Source organism: Anneissia japonica, unplaced genomic scaffold (assembly GCF_011630105.1).
Source record: "Anneissia japonica isolate Jap-2015-1 unplaced genomic scaffold, ASM1163010v1 scaffold287760_len733007_cov179, whole genome shotgun sequence".
Classification (NCBI taxonomy): domain Eukaryota; kingdom Metazoa; phylum Echinodermata; class Crinoidea; order Comatulida; family Comatulidae; genus Anneissia; species Anneissia japonica.
In genome coordinates this window covers 298,630-322,345 of record NW_022699005.1, presented here as the reverse complement: position 1 = coordinate 322,345, position 23,716 = coordinate 298,630, and the positions used below count along the sequence as shown (strand labels likewise).

Here is a 23,716-nt window from a genome sequence, read left to right as displayed (position 1 = left end):
GTTTTAATATTACTTTTTACAGATGGTCGGTGTCGGGCCGTCAAAAACAAGGTGTTTTCTAGACAATGTTACTCGGCGGCGGACCGCACACACAGGGTTTTTAATTCATTTTCGGGCTCCCCCCCCAAAAAAAAAAAACAAAAAAATATCGCTGACGGGTCCCACTTTACACACTTGTGTTCTGGAATATCAATAGTCATGCTGATTCAAGAGTGGCCCAGATTTAAAAAAAAAAATAAATAAATAAAAAAAATAAAAAATGGAGGAAAAATGATTTTTTTTTTCAAATTTAATTATGAGAGTAATATTTATGAATAATTAAAAAAAAATGGAGGAAAAATTATCATTATTTTTTTTTTCAAATTGAATTATGAGAGTGCCTTTTTCGGCCACCTAGGTGGTGCCATAAAACAAGCTTTCCATGTACAGTGTATGTACAGTACTATCTCGAAAAGAAGCCTATGCTGTCTTGAAAAGAAGCCCATGGACTTCTTTTCCAGGCTAATTCTGCAAACTAAAGAGGGGAGCTTCAATTCGAGATGGGCTCCATCTCGAGATTAAGCCCACTGGGCTTCAATTCGAGGTTTTAAGGTATATACACATTAAAAAATAAAAAAAAAGAACACGGCACGCTTTATTTTTTATTATACAATAGAATGTTTATTGTTATTCTCGTATAATTATTACACAATTATGCCCATAATTCAAATATATATAAACCCCCATCATTCAGTGTCTTAAATTATACTATAAACACACACAAACTACTACTCTTAAACGTTATCCATAACATCGCTATTCTTTCGCTACGTGACAGTGTTTTTCTTTTGAATCGTTTTACAGGGTGCAGCTATCCATGCTCAAACGCAATTCGAAGACACCATTTATTCAACCGACCAATCAACGTCGCCGACCGCTGTCGGTGCGATAGCGTGTTGTGAACTTATGGAAACCAGGCCTCTACATCTGATTCTGAGAAAACTATTTGGAATTACTTTAACAATTTCTACTCTGAATATGAATAATTTGTATCCTAACTTAGACCACTGGCCTATGATCATAATATAGGATAATCAATTTTAACCTACATGGAACTCTATAAAATGTCATGGGGCCATGACTATACTGTATTATAACCTTTAAACAAGTTGGCCCATGCATTCAATTTTAAGAATCTTTAGCTACTGTGTAAAGCCTCACTTAATTAACACTGACGGCCATATGATCAGATCAATAGTACTGGTATCATGTAAAACCTATTGTAGACAAAATCATTTTAATAACTGACCAAAAAAACTGACAAGGTCATTACAGGTAAAAAATGAATAACTGTTTTCACATAGGCCTACGTTAAGATCATGTTTTAAGTCGTAAGACTGCAGGCCAGTGTATTGAGAACAATATGAAATTTTAACGCCAATATATTAGGCTTATCTCTACTTATAATATGTGTGGAAATGAACATGCTACCAATGGAAATTTCCACTAAGCCACGCACCTTGAATATTGATGCTAACATCCCACAAAAAAATATGCGTAAATTTATGTATAAACACACGCGTTTGTGGGACAACACAGGTGTTTGTAGGACACGCGCGTATTCCTGGCCTTGTTGTGATTGGTCAGTTAACTTTGATTAACACACAGGAAAGGTTACAATACACTAACATAACTACATTTAATGAGCTAGCTATGTAAATATAGGTATTTGCTACCATACCAGGTAATCCGCTGTTTTGGTATAATTCAAAGAAAACTATGCCTTCACATTATGAACTCTACCCTGGTTTAAAAAAAACCCAAAATGTTAAAAAAAAAAAGGTCCATAGTAACAAAATATTCTCTTGTTACAATACACTAATATACATACATTTAATGAACATAGCTATGTAAATATAGGTATTTGCTACCATACCAGGTAATCCGCTGTTTTGGTATATAAATCAAAGAAGACTATGCCGTGACATTATCAACTCTACCCTCGTTTTAAAAAATCAAGAATGTTTAAAAAAAAAAAACAATATATAACTCTTTTATACCCAACTACCTAGGCCAAACAATTATACAGATAAATTATTTAATAAATAACAAGATATCTGCAAAGACTGATATTCCTCTGCAGCATCAAATTAATACATTTCACCTCAATTAATCAGAAATAGGGATTGATATTCACTTTGCGTGATCGACAATTTGATGACCTATTTTTTAAGAGTTGTTCTGACCGGTAGGTTTTGAATCCCAGACATTTCTTTAGCAACTCTGTTTTGAATTGTGTCCGTGTGGGCTTTGAAATAAGCGTAATTATAATATAGATGCATGTTAAAGGATATTTTTAAAATATCAACAATACTAAACAGACTATTGGTGTTATTCTCTGCACTAGTTTTCTGTATTAATATCAATATAAGCATTAGGGACACCACGCATTTAATGACCCTCTCGCATTTGATTGCATCTATGTCTTGGATTACAGGATTATTTGTTTTCGTCATTACTTAAATATTGTTTTTCTAATATTAAAAAAATATTTTTTAATAAATTTGGGTATTTTTGGTATGCATCGTCAGGAAACAGATTTACTTACCCAATTCTAACGTATATTATTACATTTTTTAATGAACTACAACAAAAAAAACAGAGAGCATATAATCACCTTTCATCAATCATCAATAAGTGATAAAACTATAGAAAGAAAAAAAAACGAAAAAAAAAAGCATAAAGGATATTAGACTTCTTACTGCCATAGTATCAAATTCAGGCCTATTTGTAAAAAAAAACCAAAAAAACAAAAAACAACTCTGAAATCAGGTGATAATGATGTTTTACTCCCACCCACACACACACAAACAGTATAATCCGAATAAAATTAAATGCACCTTTCAATTAATTTACAAGCATACTCAAGTTATGCTATTTCTTTGTTAGTTTATATTATTTTAAACTAAAACAGATTTTTTTTTTTTTTGTATTGTATGGTTATTTATATTTTTGCCAATCCTCTGTATTTAGTATTTTAAAAAAATGAAATACTAAATAAAGGTGGTGAGTGCAAAAATGGAAGCAAACTGTGCAACATTATTTTCTTTGCATAAAAAGAATCTAAATTCAGTGTTAGTAATAATGATCTGCCTCAGTCTACAATATCAAAAAACTCGAGCACAGGTTAGTATGACGCCCACATCTTTGACACCAAAAAATCAATAATTAGCCGAACGTAATGCTTGTGAAAGTGTGTTCTACGTGTGGTACTGTTTGCTGAGTTTTAAGTGTTATTTTCAATTAGCAGATTTTTTTTTTTTAATTACAGCACCTTGAGAAAACATGGAATAATAATAATAATTTAGATTTATATAGTGCTTTGCACTAATAATAGCCCCCAAGCACTACAATGATTATATGAATGATGTGCAGCACCTAACCTTGTAAATAACCTGTTTTCTCAGCAGGTTAATAATATTTGGCGTTGAAGTCTAAAAGGAACTGTGTATAAACTATTGTAGCTCTATATATATCCAATAGGTAATAGGGTGTACACTGATTCAAATGGTGTAATTAACAGCACACACAGATATTTTTGAGAATTCCATTTTGAGATATTTCCTCATCATGTGTTCAGTCTGTGAATATAATATGGAAACATGCTGTGGATATGATATGGAAAAATGCCATTCTCCCTACCACCTCCTAGCGCCCCCCCCCCCACTCAGGAATAGAAAAAAACAACGTGATTTAATTATGCATCTATAATTTTGTTTAAAATCCTATTAAATAATAAAATAACCCTTTACAACCTTATTTTAAACCTATATCAAGAATATTAAGAATCAAGCCTTGTTTGTCTTAGTACTCAGGAATTTATTAAATCAACGCATTGTCTTTAGCAGTGGAACAATTTGAGAGTAATGGAGGGACTACTGAGATCGAGTCATCCCATCAAGTTATGGGGCCAGGGAACCAGTAGGGATTGTAATCAGTGTGCAGAGCAAAGCCTGGGCAAATTATAAAAAAAATTATTGTTATGCCATACTCGATAGTACACTCTTTCAATAATGGCATGAACTTTCTTTTACGACCTTTCTTTTTCACATCCTCATAATTTTTGATTATTTTCTTTTCCTAGTCAACATTCTTGTTGTAACACAATATCTTGCATATTTACGGTTATTGTTTTTACGATATTAAGTTTCTTTGTAATTGTCAAGTTTTCTTTCCATCCGTGTAATTTCTTTGTATTCTTCTATTTTCCTTCATGTCTTTCTTAGTTTTGTCTTCTTCTTTTGACGGGCTTCATCCATCTGCTCCCGAGAATCGTATCTTACTGGAACTGGCTTTCGTTTTTGGAAAGATTCTCCAATTTGCTTTAGAAATGGTAAAACCTGAATGCATAGAATATAAATATAAGAAAATACTCCAAAAAATAAAAATTACCTACAACATACTAAATACGCAAATTGTTAAAATTAAAGGCATTTTCCATTTTTAGAAACCCTCACGAAAGACCTACAGTACACTTCTGGCATAATTACACGCTAAGTGTTATAGAGACTGTACTTTTTTTTGGTATTTGATAATGTACAGCAAATTTAAATTCCAGATGGGCAAAAATAATGCTGCTTCTCATATATAAAGCTTAATCAAGTTGTTGGTCTGGGCGACAGCTTTTCTATTCAATCTCTGTGACTGATCACTCGACCTGCTGGCGCTTTTCGTTAGACACTGCCTTGTTGCAGTCTTCAATTACAACTGCTTGGCCTTAGCATAAAACAGAAGCATGAACTGGTGGTTACCAAACAGTGGCGTATCTAGGGGAGGGGGTGGGGCGCATGCTCTCCCCCAAAAAAATTACCCCCCCCCCCCCTTGGCCCCCCCCCCCCCCTCCACCTCCCGCCTCAAAAAAAAAAAAAATTACGGTCAAGTAGTTAAAAATCAACTAAAATCACCATATTTTGCAAATTAGCGCCCCTCAACTGATCATTGAGTCCCCCACTTTACCTTCACGCCCCTACCATCAGCCCTGTAATTCTAGACTTCTAGATACGCCACTGTTAACAAAACTAAGTTCCTTGCAAATAAGAACTACATCAGCTGTTGCTTATTTCAACATTTCAAAAGATTCATCCCTTATAGAATTAATAGTTTAAAAGTGACAGAGGAATGAGGATGCATGTGGTGGTTAGTGTTAGGTGTATGGTTCTCTGAGATGGATGATTCTATTAATTTAAAGGGTGTTTAAAGGAAAATGGCAATATAGTAAGCGGTTTACTGAAGTAAATATTCACAAATAGATTTAATAATTAAAATCAGGCCATGATAACTGATTTACAGACACACCAACATGATGAAACTGTCAACATTTGGAATGGGTTTTTTCTCCTGCAGTTTGTGAAAGACAGAATTAGACAAGACTTTTTTTATTCCTTGTTTCGCGAAACTTAGTTTTTAACATCATATTGTCAGATAATGGAAAAAAAAAATAGTTAACATATTGTCAGATGACGGGGAAAAAAATAATTTTCTTTTTTAATAGAAAATAGTTTTGATAGACGGAGGAGAAAATTAAAATCAAATTTTATTAGTGAATGTAAACAGCGTAGTAATGGGATGGTTGAATGCTTTAAATTTACATACAGTAATTAGGAAGGTTTATTTTTTTCTGAAATTTCCTTTTTTTTTGTGGAGGCAGGTGCGCTTTTTGGCCAAAAATAAATTAAATTATTTTAAATCATCATTATTGGCGGGCAGCATGGTTCGCTAAACAAGGTATATAAGTCTCGCTTTAGCTATGCAAATTAAATCAAGAGAAAGCAGACAACTGAAATACATTTACCTTTGAATGATTGAAACCGATGGCAATTAATGCTACAATGAATGGCAATGCAAAGTAAGACCCTTGAGAGAAATCCTGATCAATATTTCGCCTCTGAAAAAAAAAAAAAAAAAAAAAAAATACACACAATAGGCAAATGCATTAATTTCATTTCCAAGTTAAAAGCTTCCACTTATAGACAGAATACTTTTTTCAATATTCTGCAGATAATCTAACTAGAGAATAGTTATTATAATATATTATGCTCTTCATCATTTCATCAATTAAATGTATTTTAATCTAAGGCAGACTTTATGAATGTTGTTAAAAATCATCCTTGCATAGACTGAATTCTACATTACTATTAGATACAGAAAATAATTACAATCTTAAATATAATCAAAATCTGTTAATAGGAGGACATTTTCTTCAAGATAGTGAGGTGTTAAGTTGTTTCAATTATGTTAGTAACTTGAAAGACATAATTAAATGTAACACCTTTATTACTAGACATTGTATTAACAAAATAATGGATATCTATTGCAACTTAATGTCATTTACTCGTAGCTGAAAAGCAGTTTGTGCGTCAGTTGCTGTTCACGTTCTTATACTAGTAGTTGGGATTTAGGCAGCTTAGCTCAATCAGCTAAGCTGGTGGTAGCAACAGTGTGTGTACTGAACCATAGAGATCTCTAGGTCCCTGGTTCAATTCTCATCGTTGCTCTCTATGTATTTCAGCTAGGGGGCTGAAAAGTAAGCTACAAAAGCGCACCGTCATTCTGATGAGACCGTTGGTCCCGTGTGCATGGCTCATGTGCATGTTAAAGAACGCAGTACACTCTTCGGGAAAAAAACTGTATGGAATTGTCTACCGGTGTAATGCCCAATCACCACCAGAAAGACACCACTGGAAAAAAAAGATTTTCAGACTTTCACGGGTTATCCTTCGTGTTTACACTGCATAAATCTATCCATCCATCCATCTGTCCATTTTTGCCCAGGCTTGGATACCTCAGTTTGTATTGTTGACGGGCTGTAAACATTACTTAGATTTAACCAGTACTGTAGACTACAACTTCTGGCTTTGTTTCAGCCAGACATCGTTAAATCTCTCTTTGTCTAGAACCAGTCAAAGCCTAGCAATTCAGTTATTACGGTGAAGAATGCTGGTTATAGAGACTTAAATACCTTTAATCTAGGTAATACCTAACAAAGATCTAGTGAAAGGTTTTTGTTCGCAGCAGCAGGTAATACCTACGAACAAAAATCGTTTACTAGATCTTTGTACTAGATCTTTATTGCCTTGAAAATCTAAAGCCTGCACAAGCAGATAACATTAACATGATTTAATCAAATCCCCACCAAGAAAAAAAAAAAAAAAGTGAAAAGGAGAACATACTTCAGGATTGAACTCAAAAGTGATATGCTGGTAGACACCTTCAGCAATGAAACTGGCTTCCTGAGTGTTGTAATTATAATTTGATTTTGACAATGATGACTCAAGTTTCATTACATATTCCTATAAAAAAAAACCAGATGATTTAATAAATTAGAAATAATGAAATTACAAAACAAGATTTAAAATTAATTAAAACATGATATTGTACAAATTACTTGCTTTCTGCAATAAACAGTATAAAACTCAACTACATAAATATCAAATAGGATTGCCACACATTTATTTTGATTTTTCTTTTTTTATGATTTAATGAATAAACATAAAACAAAGACTTAGACATGTACAGTATGTACTGTATACTATGCACGGTGGGACAAAAATTACAAGTACAAAATATGCTTAATACTGCACTCCTGTTCATTCATATTATAGGGTCATCAATAATTTACTTTGTAGTTTCGCTCAATAAAAAAAAGTACTAGCTGATTAATGTACATAAATCATAAACTCACTTTGGCCCTCCTACATATTTTTATGCCTACCCCTGGTCCTACGCTAATTATGAATTTGATACTATACCTAGTGATGTAAAGATATTCCCTGGACCAAATCAGAAACTTTAAATTCAGTACAAAAACGTAGCCAACAATCGCCATGTAAAGGCTTCAATTCATAGTCGAGAACAATAAACTGTATTTTTCAGGTATCTGTTTTACACACATAAGGACCTTATTATGCAGTTTTTTAAATACAGTAAACCGTGAATAATAATCGCTCAAAAATACAAGAAAAAATATAGGCCGTAAAATTGCATAGCGGGCCACATGTATTGTGAATATCTGTTTTGAATTTATAAACTGACTGTTTTGAAGTTATTTTCAATATTATGGATTACAATAAAAATGAATGAAAATTATGCTTTTTAATGATTCCAAGTTTGTTTAGTGGCGATCCAGAACAAGCTTCTGAATATTTACAAGAATGTCAAGCAAGTAGGTGCATGTTTGAAATGATCAATATTTTAAGAGTAGCAAGTTGATAAGATATTTTTTATTCCCACAGCCATTTAGATGTTGCATGCCTTTTCAGTACAGTACATTGAAATGGGTGTAAGGATTCTTGATGTACAGTAATTTTTGAATAATTATAAGAATTTGATATAATTAGATTCATGCAAAATCCAATTTTCGAGAAAGAAAGATATAAGCCATATTAGTTTACATATTTCAATACTCCCTTTTTATTGACAGTGACAGATCTAATTTCTTAAAGCCATTTCTACATTTTCCAGTAATTAAAATAGAAACTACAGTACTTCCGAGATAAGGATTTGTGAATGAAGTAATAGATGGAGGCTGGGTCGCCGTGCTAGCATGGCTGGATTATTGGGTCAACATAATGATTGAATAACAGGGCTTTACACTACAGAATAAAAAATATAAAATAATTAATATAATAGATTTAAATAGTTGAAACCACATTAGAGAATGGTAACATTTGCATGAGAGTATCTGGCTAGTGTATTGCTAAATTGCAAGTAAGCTATAAAAATATACTAAAATTGTTTTTTTATGTACATACACAACAACTGCAAAAATTAAATGTTATGAATCACATATATGAGAATTTCACAGTAAAAGAACACGTATCAACACTGGTATATTCACTTAGAATACAGAGGATTAAGGCTCTGTGTACAAAAAGTATGATATAAATGTTTTTAAAAAGGGTTGTGATAAGATAATAAAATTATCTTTCCAAAAGAATTATGCATTTTTGTATTTTAATACACTACAAATCCTAATAACTTATAACGATCAAACAGACATACATTTGAGTCAATGACCTAATAGCTGAATATGGTGATGGAAATATGGAGAAGTTAGACAAACTGTGACCTTTAAGACGAAACTATATTTTAAACAGGTCTGTTTAGCGAAACATTTGACTGCCAATAACGGTGATTTAGAATACAAATAAAATTTGGTTAGTAAGCGCACGTACCTACGCCACAAAAATTGAAAATTCAGATATTTTTTTTTTATTTTATCACGCCCTCCGCTCCCCTGAAATCTAAAACAATATGATATCTATATCTAACTATTTGAATTTAAGGCATCAATCTCATTACCACACTGCTTACATTCAACACTAACATTTTCTATTTGTTGACTTCTCCACTAAGGTACTTTTGACAAAATCATTTTGCTATTAAAAGGAAAAGAAATTTTATTTCTATTTTTCTTCTGCAATCCTTTGACGATAACAAAATTAAGGTATTAAGAAAGTCTTGCCTAACTGTGAATTTAGTTGTAAAATTTAAATACATACCTGTCCATCCATTGGAAGAGATGGAAGTTGAAAAAAGCTGCTTGCCCCAAGTGCTAAAGTGTGAATAGGTGAGTCCAAATCATCTTCTTTAAAAACAACCACCTGTAATAATAATAATGTTTTAGTGGGTAATAAAAGTATCGGAAAAAGCCAAAGAATATTAAAAAAAATAATAATATTATTCTTATAAATATCTTTGATATATTTAAGGCTGCAAACATAGTGACATAAAATTTCAACAGAGATATTTGAGTAGTAACTACAATAAATATATTTAACTTACAAATAAAATAAAAAATAATAATCCAAAATAAAATGTTAATTTCCATATTCCCTAGTAGTAGTATCAACGATTTTATCGTCTTTCCATGGTTATGACGTCATTTGAATTGATTTCTAAAAATATTTTGTTATCGTATACACCATAAATCGTATCTTCTAGTGTAAAAACTTCCCTTATGTCTTTTATTTTCTATATGAACAATTGCTTTTAGCTTTTTATCGTTATCATGATCGTTGCAAGTATAAACAGGCCTCTAGAGACTGTTTTGTGTTTACTGTAAAAAATCTCGAATCTGACTATCACTTCGTTTGTGTTCATAAAGAAAGAGTTTTATCTATATTTCTTTCCACCCAGGGGTATAAATGGATACCTGAAGTAATAAAAAGAAGAGTATCGTTGTTGGGAGAGGGTGCGTTGTGTATATATTAATATTTTGGTCTGAATATCAGATACGGAAATACTACACTGTTGCACAATGTGACAACTATTGTGACAACAGTTTCCAAAGGGTAAAAAAATGTGAAGTATAACATTCTAAAGGTTATTTTATTGGAAAAATATCTTTATTTAAGTTTTTTAGATGATATTGTTAACTTCAAAAACTTGTAATAGTAGATCACAGGGCGGATCTAGAATTTTGCTTGGTTTGAGAAGGGGGGGCCCTAAAAACAAGTTTAATCAATACCTACTTCCGCCCTAACAAGGAAGTATGCTCTTCCAGAGTATCAATCAAACTTAAAACTGTGGTCTTGTGGGATCTTAACAAAAATATCTAAGGGGTGAGCTTAGTGGAAAGATCTAATATTTATGTGGCAAAAAACAAGCCAAACCAGTCACTCGTCGAAAATCCTGTTTCAGAGATAATAGTTGCTGGATATGTCAACATTTTTTAATCTATTTTATTGCACTAAACTTACCATTTTTATAATATCTTTGCACTAAACGAAACTTTTATAATATCTATATATCATGCTATGCTCTTATTTTCCCCATTTTCAATGTTAAAACAACAATTTTAACGATTTGGTGATGGTTTCTGCCTGAGAAATGCCCGAAATCATAAACTTTGACGGCTGATTTTTCAAATATCATTCTTTAAACGGCTGTATGTTCAAACTCCTGTAACGTCATAACGAAATGTTGGATTTTAATCTTTTACCATTTCGTAGCTATAATTTTACTGCTTAACCTTGTATTAGTAACCAAAAATCAATGTCTTTGATACATATTTGTGTTATCAAGTAAGCTGCTGACCCGACATTGCACATACCTTTAATGTGTTCACAAACTGGCTGTCTGTTATCACATTTCCACCGACATCAAATGTGGTTTGTTTCCTAAAAACGATGATCTTAACATCTTTTATATCCTTCTCTTCAGGCTAAAAAAAAAGAAAGAAAAATGGTATTTAGTAGACCGAATTAAAGAAGAACTACTAAATGCTGTTAATCTTTATATTTTAATTAAAAAATGGTTGGCACAAGGGAATTTATAATAATATAGTGACAGGATGAAGACATATTACAGATCTATCGTATAATAAATGATTGCATGTAGATAGTTCTGAAAAGAAACGTTGATATTGTTGAGTGTTGTGGTGTTTCGCTTGATTTGCTTCAATCATCAGGAGAATAACTCAACGCTTCGATTCAGATACTTAAATCGAAACGTCAAGACACTCTCACACAAACAACAGTTCATTCCAGAACTATCTAAGCGGTAAACTGCAAGAATCTTTTAATATTACATTGCCAGGCAAATGTTCAGATCTATTCAAACTGTTTATAAAATCTTTGAGGAGATGTGCTTGTTTAAAATGTCTGAGTAATTTAAGAGTCAAGGTAATTATGCTGTATATATGTGGCTGATATTTTAAAACTAGCTTTACTTGTATCTTAACTTTAAAAGCTCACATATTTGGATCTATTTTAGGAATGTCATTCAAAGAACAAATTAATGCTTATACTGTATTGTAATCCTCGCGAACATATCATTAAATCAATTTCTGATTTATGACTAATTTTGAGGACAGACCTCACACATTGTACCAAAGTAATACCTTGAGTATGGTGACAGGAGGAACTGCTCTCTCAATCTCAACTGGATTATCTTCATCTCTGCCATCTTTCATTTTAAGTTTCAACTCATACACACAAGATGGCTGTAGAATTTGAGGTAAACAGCATCATTTTAATAAGATAAAATAAGAATTATCTTATCTTGCAATTAGGAAAAATTAGCCGAGTTATCACTGTTTTAACAATTAAGTCACTACTACAACAGACGTGAGTTCACATCTGACAAGATTAATTCAAAGTGGCAAAAAACGCAAGTCCATGTCCACACCTGTCGAACTTATTGTATTGCATGTAAACTCTCTGGCAGTGGTTGCCAGAACACAAACTCTCGCCCCGAATGTTCAAGGAAGAATCCAGAAGTAAAAATCAAAAATTAATTACCGTATGTTTGTTTTGTTGTTTAATACACTTCATAGGGATGATTTATATTATGGTGGAGCCCTTTATACCTTGGCATATGGGACGGAACCAAGAAAGAGCCTTGGCAAGGTTTGTATGTTTTTAAACGCGCAAATTTCAAGGACAATTCCAGGACATTCAAGGTCAAATTTTCAAAAATTTCAAGGACACAATATATAGCTTAACAGTAAAATATCGGGGATTTTACGACTGATTATAAAACATATATGCTGTACTACTTTTAAATGCATGTTAGTTGAGTGTATATTAAGTTTTATCAAACTCTAATTCGGCACTGATCTGCTGCCGACCAGCATTGTTTTTCAATGATTTTGTAAACTTCAGAAAATATGTTGCCCTAAATTCAAGAACTTCTAACAGTAAACGCCATTTAAACACCATTTACTAAGAACTGCAGAAGTACATGTTCCCATGGTTACTTTAATTGTTAATTAACTGCCTTGCGCTGGATAGGGCCAAAACATGGCCATTCGTGCTGAACAAGTGTGCACGTCTGGAGAGTGATGAATTACCCAAAGTGAATTCACGGGGATGAGCACGTGCGATATAAGACCTGTTCAACTGATTGAAAGTTTAGTATTTCAGTACTGTTTATAACACACGACAGAAAGCAAATAACACCATAGCAGATGTCAAGAAAGTTAACGATTATGATTATCAATGTCTGAATTAAAATGAAATGCAAACATAATTAATATACAAGATTTTAAAAAAAAAAGCACCGCCTTTACTAACACATAGGCGAACAACTCCAACGTTTCTCATTCAATTTACTGTTACTAGGCCACTTGTAGTACTACAATTAATCGTAAATGATCAAATTTCAAGGACAATCTTAAATTTCCAGGACTTTCCAGTACTGTAAAATGCTCATTTGTTTTTCCAGAACATTCAAGGAATTTAAGGACGCGTACGAACCCTGCTTGGCAGTCAACATGTTAACAAGTCAAGTAATGGACCCTCAATCAAAACTTAACAACTGAAACAGTCAGAACATGGCCATATATACGCACATGTTTAATAACTTCATGAAGTTGTCCCAGAAACATGTACATCTGCGTATGCTTTTTAAAGGTCAAATTTTAACTAAAGCTAAGCATTCGGTAAGTGTAACTGTCATAATATAAATAGAGTATCTAAAAAGTCAATAATTAATATGTATACCTTTAATCCACGGACGCGGAATTCCCCATTAGAATCAGAAAGAGCAGTTTCCATAAGTTCTTCGCAATTACCGATAGCCAGGCCTCTTGCCTCTAGCGCAACGTTTGGCTCTGGTTCACCATTTAGCGAGGTCACTGTACCATAGCAACTAAATGCTACCCTATGACCTCGGATTGTGAGGTTTACAGAAGATGCTTCCTGAACTTCAATCATCTGTATTAAAAATAAATAGAGACATTCCATGAATATAATTATGAAATGATAAGAAACATAAATGATAAAGAAATCTAGGAAAAGACTTCTTGTACCAAAGATGTTTTCTCTAGTATGAAGATAATAAATTACCATTGGTGTTCTCTGTGTATTCTCTTGATTGACTGCTTGCTATATAAATTTAACAATGTTATTTTCAAAACTACATAGCAACATGATGTTTACTAAAGATATTCTATTAATAACTATAAAACTAAATTATAACTAGAATAACTTCTTTTACACTACACAGTAAAATAATATTCTCCCCATGGTGCCATTTTCCTCCAGTAGAAAATGTTAAAATCTTTGAATTCTGAAAATGTATACCGTATATAAATAATAACGTATAAGACTACCCCCGTTTCATTGCAAGGCCAATCTTCCAAAATCATACCATTTGAAAAGTTTTTATATGTACGAGCATAATTTAATAAATTTGAATTTTGTATGTCGTGTGTACAAGAAGACCCCCATGTTTTTCAATCGTAATTTGCCATTTTAAGCCTCGTCTTACATGCGAGTATATATGGTAAGCATTTTGAATTTGTGTTCAGGATGAGTGACCTCTGGACACCTGTAAAACTAATGACATTTTTACAAAAAAAATCTGGATTGCCCTTCAATTTTTGTGCTCTATTAGGTACTATGTTTTTATCACTTGCTAGATCTGTTCATGATCAGTGTCCTACAAGGTCTGTCTGCTAACCAAGAATAAAAGGGCAATCAGTAAAAGACCTAGCAGAAGCAAACATGGCACTTCATTAAAAAACTTTTAACAAAATTAATAAAGTGATAGTACACTTCATCAGAGTGTGATAAATTATTTCAAAATGCTTCAAACTGCTCGAAATTCAACGGTATTTACAAATTGAAAAATAGCATCCTGTATTCATAACTCATGATTTATTACTGTATATTGTTTATAATTAACAATAACATGTACGTTGTGCGTTGTGGGTTAGAGGTTTTATGGTATTTTCAGTATAATGCATAGCATATATATTTCATCATGTCATAACTCATGTTTTATTATTGCATATTGTGTATATTTCACAATACACTGTTATTCATTGTATCATTATGTATTTGTCTTCCTTGCAGTTTAATGGAGGAATATTAATTTATCTAGTTAATTCACAGATAAGAAATTGAATTTTGATCAAGTTATTATTTCGCAAAAGACCTACACTGATTTGAAATTGCCTACGAATTGTGATTTGGTCATAATTTTTGAGTTATGCTACTAAGTTCTGTGTCCAGATAACACTTTTAACATGGTGCTTTTCTGGGCTTACTCTTTATATAAGACAGTTTTGTGAATATAGGACTAATGCTTTCGTAAGTCGTATGGGAAGAGTAGGATGCAATGTAAGCTCATAATCTTCCTATGGGAGGGTCAATGAAACATTACACATACACACGTTTGCCCCGGCACCAAGTCAGCTAAGCTATGGCGATCTTCTGTGTGCTGTGAAGACTACTACTCCCATATATTCAGGCCACGAAACTATATTAATTTTTCATGGAATAAAGGTCACTCGGGGGATTGACATGGTCATTTTGACGATCACTTCACTTCTTATTCAGGCATCATTTCATAATAATACATTGATTTTGGATGGATGTTAGATGGGGGTTGCCTTGTCAATGGTTTAAGTGAAGTTTATTCTTAACTTGTAAGGAAGGCTGGGGTGGGGAGACTGCCTGGGTGGGGACCTGACTGGATTGGAGTGCAAGTATTTTTGGGGAGTGCCCCCTGTGCGCACACCTGCTAGATACACCACTGCCACTATTGAGAGAAAAATAATTACGCTAAATTAGTTAAAAATCATCTCATCATATCACCTAAAACGCGAGAATAAACCAGCCTCACATATCGATGTCGTTGTCGTGAATGGCATTAGAAACTTGGTAACAACTTAGCTGATGTCTTTTTTGCTTTTATGAAAAAAATTACCAATGGCTCCTGTTTAAGTTAATCAACACAGAAATGTATACACATGGTAAATGTTAAACTAAAGCCTGGTTTTCCTTAAGATTTCCTACACTGTCGCTATAGTTTTTTTTTTTACTTGCATAGCAGTCCCCGACGCAATTGGGAAAGCTCCTCGATACGACCAACCAATCAGAATCAAAGAAAGCTGTTGGCTATAGCGTGTAGCGATTTTGTGGAAGCCAAGCTTTACTTACATACATCGGGGATTGGTTGTTTATCTGAAGCGAGTGCGCGACCCATCAAAATTATTACTATTTAGAACTATATGATACTAACAAACCGTATTCTTTGTTAGTACATAGAACTAAATAGTACTATATACAAACAAACAACATTGTATTATTGCACGGGTATAGGCAACAATTACATTAAATGTTGGGAAGGAGAAGCTTATCCGAAGATTTAAGGTACCTTAGAATCTGGTTCGAACTCGTATTCCTTGCGAAATGCACGAAGATAATACTGGCCAGCTCCCAGAAAATAGAATGGAACTTTTCCTGTTTGAAGAGTAATCTGGTTGCTACGGAAACTACCACCACTCAACGACAGTACAACATCACTTAGAGGCTGGTCATCTTCATCCACCACCTATAAAAAGAAGAAAAATAATCAGACCTTTCAGGTCTCATGTATCTTGTGCATTTAACTTCGACCTCACTCCCTCACGAGAGACCAACATATTCCCACTTGAAATCTCCCAAAATAAAATATCTGTATTTCTTCATTAATTATATATATTTAAAACAATACATATATCAATCCCATTGCTATGCTACTTACACAATCAAATAAAATGTTATTTCTTTTTTCCTGGATGCTTTTGTGCTAAGAAAAAAAAATTTTTGTTTCTTTCCCCCAAATCTAACAATCTTTTTCAAAAATAAGTTCGTTATAAGGTATAAAAAATTCTCGTCTTACAGATCGTACCGCACTTTTACCTGAATAATGATTTCACCAAGCTTATAGGCTCTGAAGTTAGTTGGATTGTCAGGTTGTGGCGTCAAGGTATAACCCTTCTTTTCTGCATCTACTGTGTACTCATTTGTGTCAACAAAGGGACCAACTCTGTAAAGACATAAAGCGAAAAAAAAGTTTAAGAACAAAGTAAATAATATCATTGTGCACTGACCTTAATAGAATTAAGCAAATTCGAACCATCCTACATGAGAGTTAGTTCTACAGAAACTAAATTGTGCAGCTCCATAGATGGATGATACATTTAATTCCTAACTGCGGTTGACTAAATACCAGAGGTGTTGGCTTTAACCTCTCCTTTAGAACACACCAATGCAAAAAGAGGAATCCTGATTTATTGGCCTACTCAAGATGTCCACATAATGATAAACGCTTAGACTCATCCTAGAGAACACACAATTGCTACATACATCAATAGTTACACAGGCGCAAGTCTTCAGAATGTCACTGAGACAAGCCCAGAGATTGTTGTCAACTGTCGCAGATATTGTATATTTTCAATGGACATGTACCACTTACCGCAAATGATCGAATAAGCGCCACACCAAACCTGTTTTTTTTTGTTCACAAAGCGCCGCGGCACTTAAACAAGTGTATAATATTACCTTGTGTGTAATGAAACACTTTAAGAAAAAGGGTTTTAAATACAATGTATACAGCATCAAAATGAATAAGTAACACAATGAAGACACAAGCATTACTTTATAAATGTTTATTTACGATAACGTAGGATCTATGATATGCCTACTGAACTACGGGAATAAGCGAGATAGGTACCATGGGAACAGGCACAGAAAGCGCCACGCCAATATTTTTTTATAAGCGCCGCTCTCGAATAAGCGCCACACTGAAGCCTCCAAAATTGTTATAAGCGCCACAGCGCTTATTGAAGCATTAATGGTTACCTAAAAAAAAGGGAAGCCACAATCAATACAGTGCTGTCTTACCAATGGCTACCATTACAAGACAATAAATGGTCAGTATTTTAATGAAGTATGAAAACCAAAACAGAACATTTAAATACTAATAATTTTATTATTATTCACAGAGTATCACAAACAAGAATTGAAAGTAGGCAGGCTCCTAAGTAATGATGACATCAGCTTGTGAGATTAAAGATTAATTTTTTCTCTTTTGCCCAATCACGTTCAAGTTAGATCAAGTTAGTTTACTGCTTGACCGACTTACCGATACTTTCCCTGATCATCTGTCTCCGTTCTGATGACATCTACTGTTCCTGAACTACCTGGTGTTTTAGTATGAATTTCTATCACAACTGCCTGAATTGGGGGAGTAATCTGGCCCGAGATAAAGATACCAGCCCTAGCCTCAAATGCCACAACCTCACCCGGACACGTGTCTGAGGGTATTCAAATTAAAGCGCAATTATTACATGATAAACAAACATGTGAAATGATATGAACATGAAACAGAAGTCACAGACTACGCCCATACACAATTCAGCACAATGACGCTGTGAATTATGGGTTTATTCTTCTCAGCCGTCCCGAGGCAAAACACAGAACTGAAATTTTGGTCGTTTTTGAGATAATACCATTTGGGAGTATACCAAACACTTCTGAATTACAAAATTTCAGGTCTCAACAATGAGTCGTTTCGGAGACAGCACCACCTACCTTAAATCACAAAACTTAAAATCTAGTGATTTTCCATGGTAAAACAATGTAACTGCAAGATTTTAAGGCAAAAAATCTACGATGAAGATACGTTGTTTTTAACTCGGAATGGTATTCAAAAATTGTTTTGAGCTGATGGAGTTTGGCCCAGAAAAATCAACTGGATGATGGTGTTTTCATATCAATATGATGAGGCAAGTTGTCGCGAAATAGTTGTCACACAGGCCAGTATTGAGTAAATGAGCTATAAAGAATAGGAGCTCAAAAAATTGCCTAATAATCCAATTTTTTAATTTTTTTTTTTTACTATAAATCAACAGTTTAATGTCTTATTAATCATGTCCCAAAGTATTAAATCTGGAAGTGGTCAACAAATCGTTTATTTAACGTTGTTTTGATAGTTAATTCTGTTAAACAATGTATGCACAAATAGCTTTGAAAGGCAATTACTCAAAATTATGTTTATTTTGACTCTAAGGGTGCTGTACTTTCACTTTCAAATAACTTATGCTTGAAACGTCGAATTTCAATGAATAACCACTCATTTTAAAGATCACATACTCAGGTACCTGAAAATAACTTTAACTTGGATTTCAATTTTGGCTACAACTTAGCCATTTTGCCACAACATGAATCATATTCCTAACGACAATGAATGCACAAGTTAGAGAATGCATATAATTGCCCCATAAGTGATAAATTCAAAAAATATGTCGCACTTGCAACAATATTGCCACTGACATGTTTCAGTAATAAAATAACGTATTTGTGAATATTTTTTAATAACTCAGCAATAAACCAAGACTTGTAATTAAAATTTTACATATAATCATGTCCATAGATATGTAGTAGTAGTCTATCAAGAGTATGATAATTTATTGCCAGGTTGCAAACATGCCAATTTTAACTATTTTTCTCGTAAAGTGAAAATTTTAAGTTACGTTGTTTTGCCACGAAACGGCCATCCTACTACATTAAATACATGGTAAATATGTTTGGCATTGTTTAATGATCAAATAATCATTTAATAAAACAATTAATTATCTAGAGCCAATATATTCATGGTACTGAGCACTGTTCAGTGACACTAAGAATGGAATCCTTCTCACTTACCACCTTTTACTTTGACCTCTAAGACTTTTGGGTAAAAAAGAACTTCACCAGAAACTGGTTCAAACTTGAGATTTTCACCACGCCTATTAAGATAAAGATAATGTTTCTTTAAAGTATATGCCTTAAACTTTGTCCTCAATGTAAAATACCCATATTTTGGTGCAATATGACATCATTATGCCCAAATATGGGCACATCGCACAAATTTGACATTGTACAGATAGAGCTAACTCGATATGGAAAGAATAAAAACAATTAACAATATGGGATTTAATATCATATTTAATATGAATAAACAAATGAAATAGAATCACTGAAAGTTCATAATCTATAAACAAATATAATAAAAGTAATATTAATAAAAAATTAATGATATTATAACAATAATAACAATCTTAAATAATCACAACAGCAATTACAATATAATGAGCTATTTATACCAATACTGAATTTATAGATTGTTTATTTTTGTTTTGTTTTTTGTTTTGTTTTGTTTTTTTTTTGTAATTTTAACATCACTTCTCATTATGGCAATGGGGAAATATACATAAAAAGCCTAGTTTTTTTCTTCATCTTTAAGATTATTTTTGAAGTTCAGTACAAGATTACCTTGCCCAATGTGTGAATTCATAGGTGTATTTATTGTCTTTTTCAGCTGGTTTTTTAGCACCGGGTTTCTGACCACCTGCCTTTCCATCTTTGTTAGCAGGTTCCTTCAACTCAGCTGTCTGTGACACTTTGCCTTTCAGGGGTCCAAGGGTCACTGGTGCTTCAGATGGCACGGATGATGTAATTTTTACCACAATGTCAGAGGCCATTTCCTTGGAAACAATTGACCCTTGGACTTGATGCTTCATTGCCAATAGCTCCCGTCGTAAAGAAGTCAATAGCGAGCTTTCGAAATTGGCGACGCGGGGAGTTGCGACGGGGAATTCAGTCAACCATGAACCTGTCTCTTATACACATCTAGATGTGTATAAGAGACCAAACACACATTGAAATAACAACATGGTCAAAGGAACAAAAAATGTTTTCTTTAGGTCTGCAAAAAGACTGTTGCTATCAGTAATTTGTATTTCAATGCTTTTGCTGGAATAAAAGATTTACTGTAAATTATTGGAGCATACAGTGACTCGCTAGGATTTTGCTCTGATAATCTAGTGTGTGGCAGACCTATATTATGAGGCACTCCCCGCTCTTTTGTTTGAATAGCATCATGACTAACAAACACATAAAGAAAGAGATGCCACCATAAAATCAGACATATGTAGTTATCATCACCCTCAGTAATTGAAATCATTATCAATTTTACAATAATCAACAATGAGGGCGGTATACAAACCTAATCTATGTATGTATTGGTTTGTTTATATCACTTACGTGTCAAACTGGTATTCTTTTTTGTCAAACTGATGACAAGAGGTGGTTGTGAGTTTATATTGCCCTGGGGTATCCACGCAGAACGTGTTGCTACCTTTCACAACTGCAAATTCACCACTGGACTTGGCCACAGAAATGTGTCGATATTGCTTTACGGTTAACAAAGAAATAAATATTATTAAAACCTTAAAAATTATAACAATTCTAACAATAGTTAACCACAAAATCTAGTATAGATTAACCACAAAATATTTAAAAACAACATAATAAATTATATTGGTTTGAATCATTGCATTTATTATTACCTAAATAATCATACAACCTAAAATATCTGCATTAATATTATTACTATTAATTATTATAACTTCTGGTAAATAAGTATTTAAATAATCAATCTTATAAAGTTCATGTATATAGCTTAATGAATGCTGATAATTAAAACAATTTCAATTAACTTCTGCATTTAGGTTTTTAAGTTATTACAAGATACAAGACATTATATTGTCCAAAATTACATAAATAAATAACATAAATATAAAACAGATAGATTATATACAGATTGCACATCATTTAATTTTATCTGTGGATTACTTTACTACAGTATAAAAATATGATTTGATTTGCATCAATTGTCTATAAATCTATTTATGAAATTGGAATGTTGATCTATTGTACATATTTGTTTGTATTATAGTTAGGTATTTTAATCATATGTATATTTATATTGCATTGTTGTTGTAAACTCCCTGACTGCCACCCATGGGTGGGGGGGGGGGAGATTTAATAAATGGAGTCAAACTGGGAACTTACTGTGCCTAACGGTAATCGCCCAACACAATTCTATGCACAACGAAAAACAATACATGCGCAACCGATCGTATTTAATGACGATCCGTTCACACTCCCACCAACAATCAGCAGACAGCATTGCGCCTTTTAGCGCTCACAGGGAGCAAAGTTGGATTCGTCGGCTGACCCTCATACGACGCCATGGCATTAGGCTTTTGGGAGCGTTGCCTAAAGTGAGACATTAGATAGCTTTCGAAATAGGCAATGCGGGGAGCTGCGACGGGGAATTCAGTCAACCATGAACGTCGTACTATGCACTTCCCATCTCAATATCAAAGCTGTTTCGATTTACAGGACGACACGCTCCCTCATATCGCGTGACCAATCATGCAGGCGCCCCCAGCGAGCGCATATTTATAAAACTCACGTTGCCGTAATCAGCACAACGCAAAATCGCGTAAAGCCCATAGTCAAATCCGCACAACGAACGACTTCCCCGTGTATTCGCATGCGCAGTACAGTTTCACTGCCCGTCGTAGAACGCTGTGTCGTCCAAATCGAAAGCTGCTTAATGTCAAGGAGTAAAATCTAAAGAATGACCTACCATAGAGCATGCATGAGAACTCTGGCACTGCAGCTTGTAGCCGCTCTGAACAATGTTGATGTCATTGAGGTCAGAGTTACTGACTTTGAAGGTTACTGGTTCCTTCCAACACCAGGCAACATGGTCTCCACTCACTATAACATGAATCGTTATACAAACTTACATATTAGTTACATGTATTGTCCCAATTAACAGGAAAAATAAATTGTTCTCAAAACAACCATTTAATGAAGGAGTTATTCCATAATGTACAATGATATAAATTATGATAAAAGCCATCACAACTGTGACATTTTATTATAATTATTAAAATTATTACAATCAAGATAATAACAATATAATTATTAGATATGTACCAGCAAAGTATGCATTATAAATTTTATTTACTGGTATACAAAACAAAAATGATACAGAACACGCTCTCTTTACTACAGTAAATGTCAGTATAATATAAATATATATGGTAATAAATCCTTGAATAGAAGCCCTATCTATGGGCTTAATCTTGAGAAGAAGTCTTCTTTAGTTTACAAAATTAATCTTAAAAAGAAGCCCAGTATGGGCTTCTTTTCCAGAATAGCAGAGGTCTACATTAGGGCAACTAATATTAGTATTAGGCTACCGTACATGAATTTCAAAGAAACAGAGATCAAGTTTTGGTGATTTATAATGCCGATTAGTTATGATACCTTTTCCAGAATAGCAAAGGCCTACTAAATTAGGCCAACTAATACTAGTATTAGGCTACTATACATGAATTTCAAAGAAACAGAGTTCAAGTTTAGTTGATTTAATGCCAATTAGTTATGATACACTTCAAGATACAGACTGATGTTTCCTCTGATGTTGTAATTGGATAAAATACTCCACTATATTTTTTCTAAAAGAGGAATTTTTTTTTTTTGGGGTTTTTTTTAAAACAGTTTTACAGTATAACACAGATTTCTTTAAACCCTAATGAGTTTTGCAAACCCCCTAATTTATTTGGCGATCTAATTTTGGGTCCTGATCTTTGACCTTTGAAAACCACTGTCATAGAACTTACAAGTGTATGTGCCTGGTAGTATGTCCCTGATGATAAAGCTGGCACGTTTGGTATTCTGCGAGATTTTAATGGTTCGTACAGGAATGCTAGGATGATCAACTGATGTCATAGCTATGCTGATGGATCCACACTTATCTAGAAGGAGAAAAAAAAAATCAAGACAATAACTAAAGTAAAAAAAAATTGACAAAAAAGAAGAGGTACTGCGGACATCAATCCATAATCATAACACTACTCAGTACAATGTAGCATTGCATGAAAATCATAATAATAATTGTAGATTTGTACAGCACCGGTATCCATCAAACAAGATGCTTATGGCGCTTGATATGTGGACTAGCAGCTCCATCTAAGACTTTCTTCGCCCCTAAGGGTCCCTTCGTGCTTGTGCTACCCGGTAAGCTAGTAGCAGCAACTCTCATCGTCCACCACAAAAAC

At 33.5% G+C, this 23,716-nt stretch overlaps 1 protein-coding gene across 1 annotated transcript in view; it reads right to left on the bottom strand.

Moving 5' to 3' along the window:
• Positions 1-633: 633 nt before the first annotated feature.
• LOC117102780 (nodal modulator 1-like) overlaps positions 634-23,716 on the bottom strand; it is a 41,650-nt gene continuing 18,567 nt past the window's right edge. Inside the window, exons 15-28 of the mRNA XM_033243189.1 lie at positions 23,279-23,394; positions 22,234-22,367; positions 20,070-20,281; positions 19,461-19,543; positions 17,899-18,070; positions 16,674-16,800; positions 16,147-16,323; positions 13,485-13,697; positions 11,882-11,983; positions 11,093-11,203; positions 9,540-9,641; positions 7,209-7,328; positions 5,831-5,923; positions 634-4,379 (exon numbers count right to left, since the gene is read on the bottom strand). Of these exons, the coding sequence (XP_033099080.1) occupies positions 4,251-4,379; positions 5,831-5,923; positions 7,209-7,328; positions 9,540-9,641; positions 11,093-11,203; positions 11,882-11,983; positions 13,485-13,697; positions 16,147-16,323; positions 16,674-16,800; positions 17,899-18,070; positions 19,461-19,543; positions 20,070-20,281; positions 22,234-22,367; positions 23,279-23,394 (1,891 nt within the window). The 3' untranslated portion in view covers positions 634-4,250. The remainder of the gene's footprint in view (positions 4,380-5,830; positions 5,924-7,208; positions 7,329-9,539; positions 9,642-11,092; positions 11,204-11,881; positions 11,984-13,484; positions 13,698-16,146; positions 16,324-16,673; positions 16,801-17,898; positions 18,071-19,460; positions 19,544-20,069; positions 20,282-22,233; positions 22,368-23,278; positions 23,395-23,716) is intronic.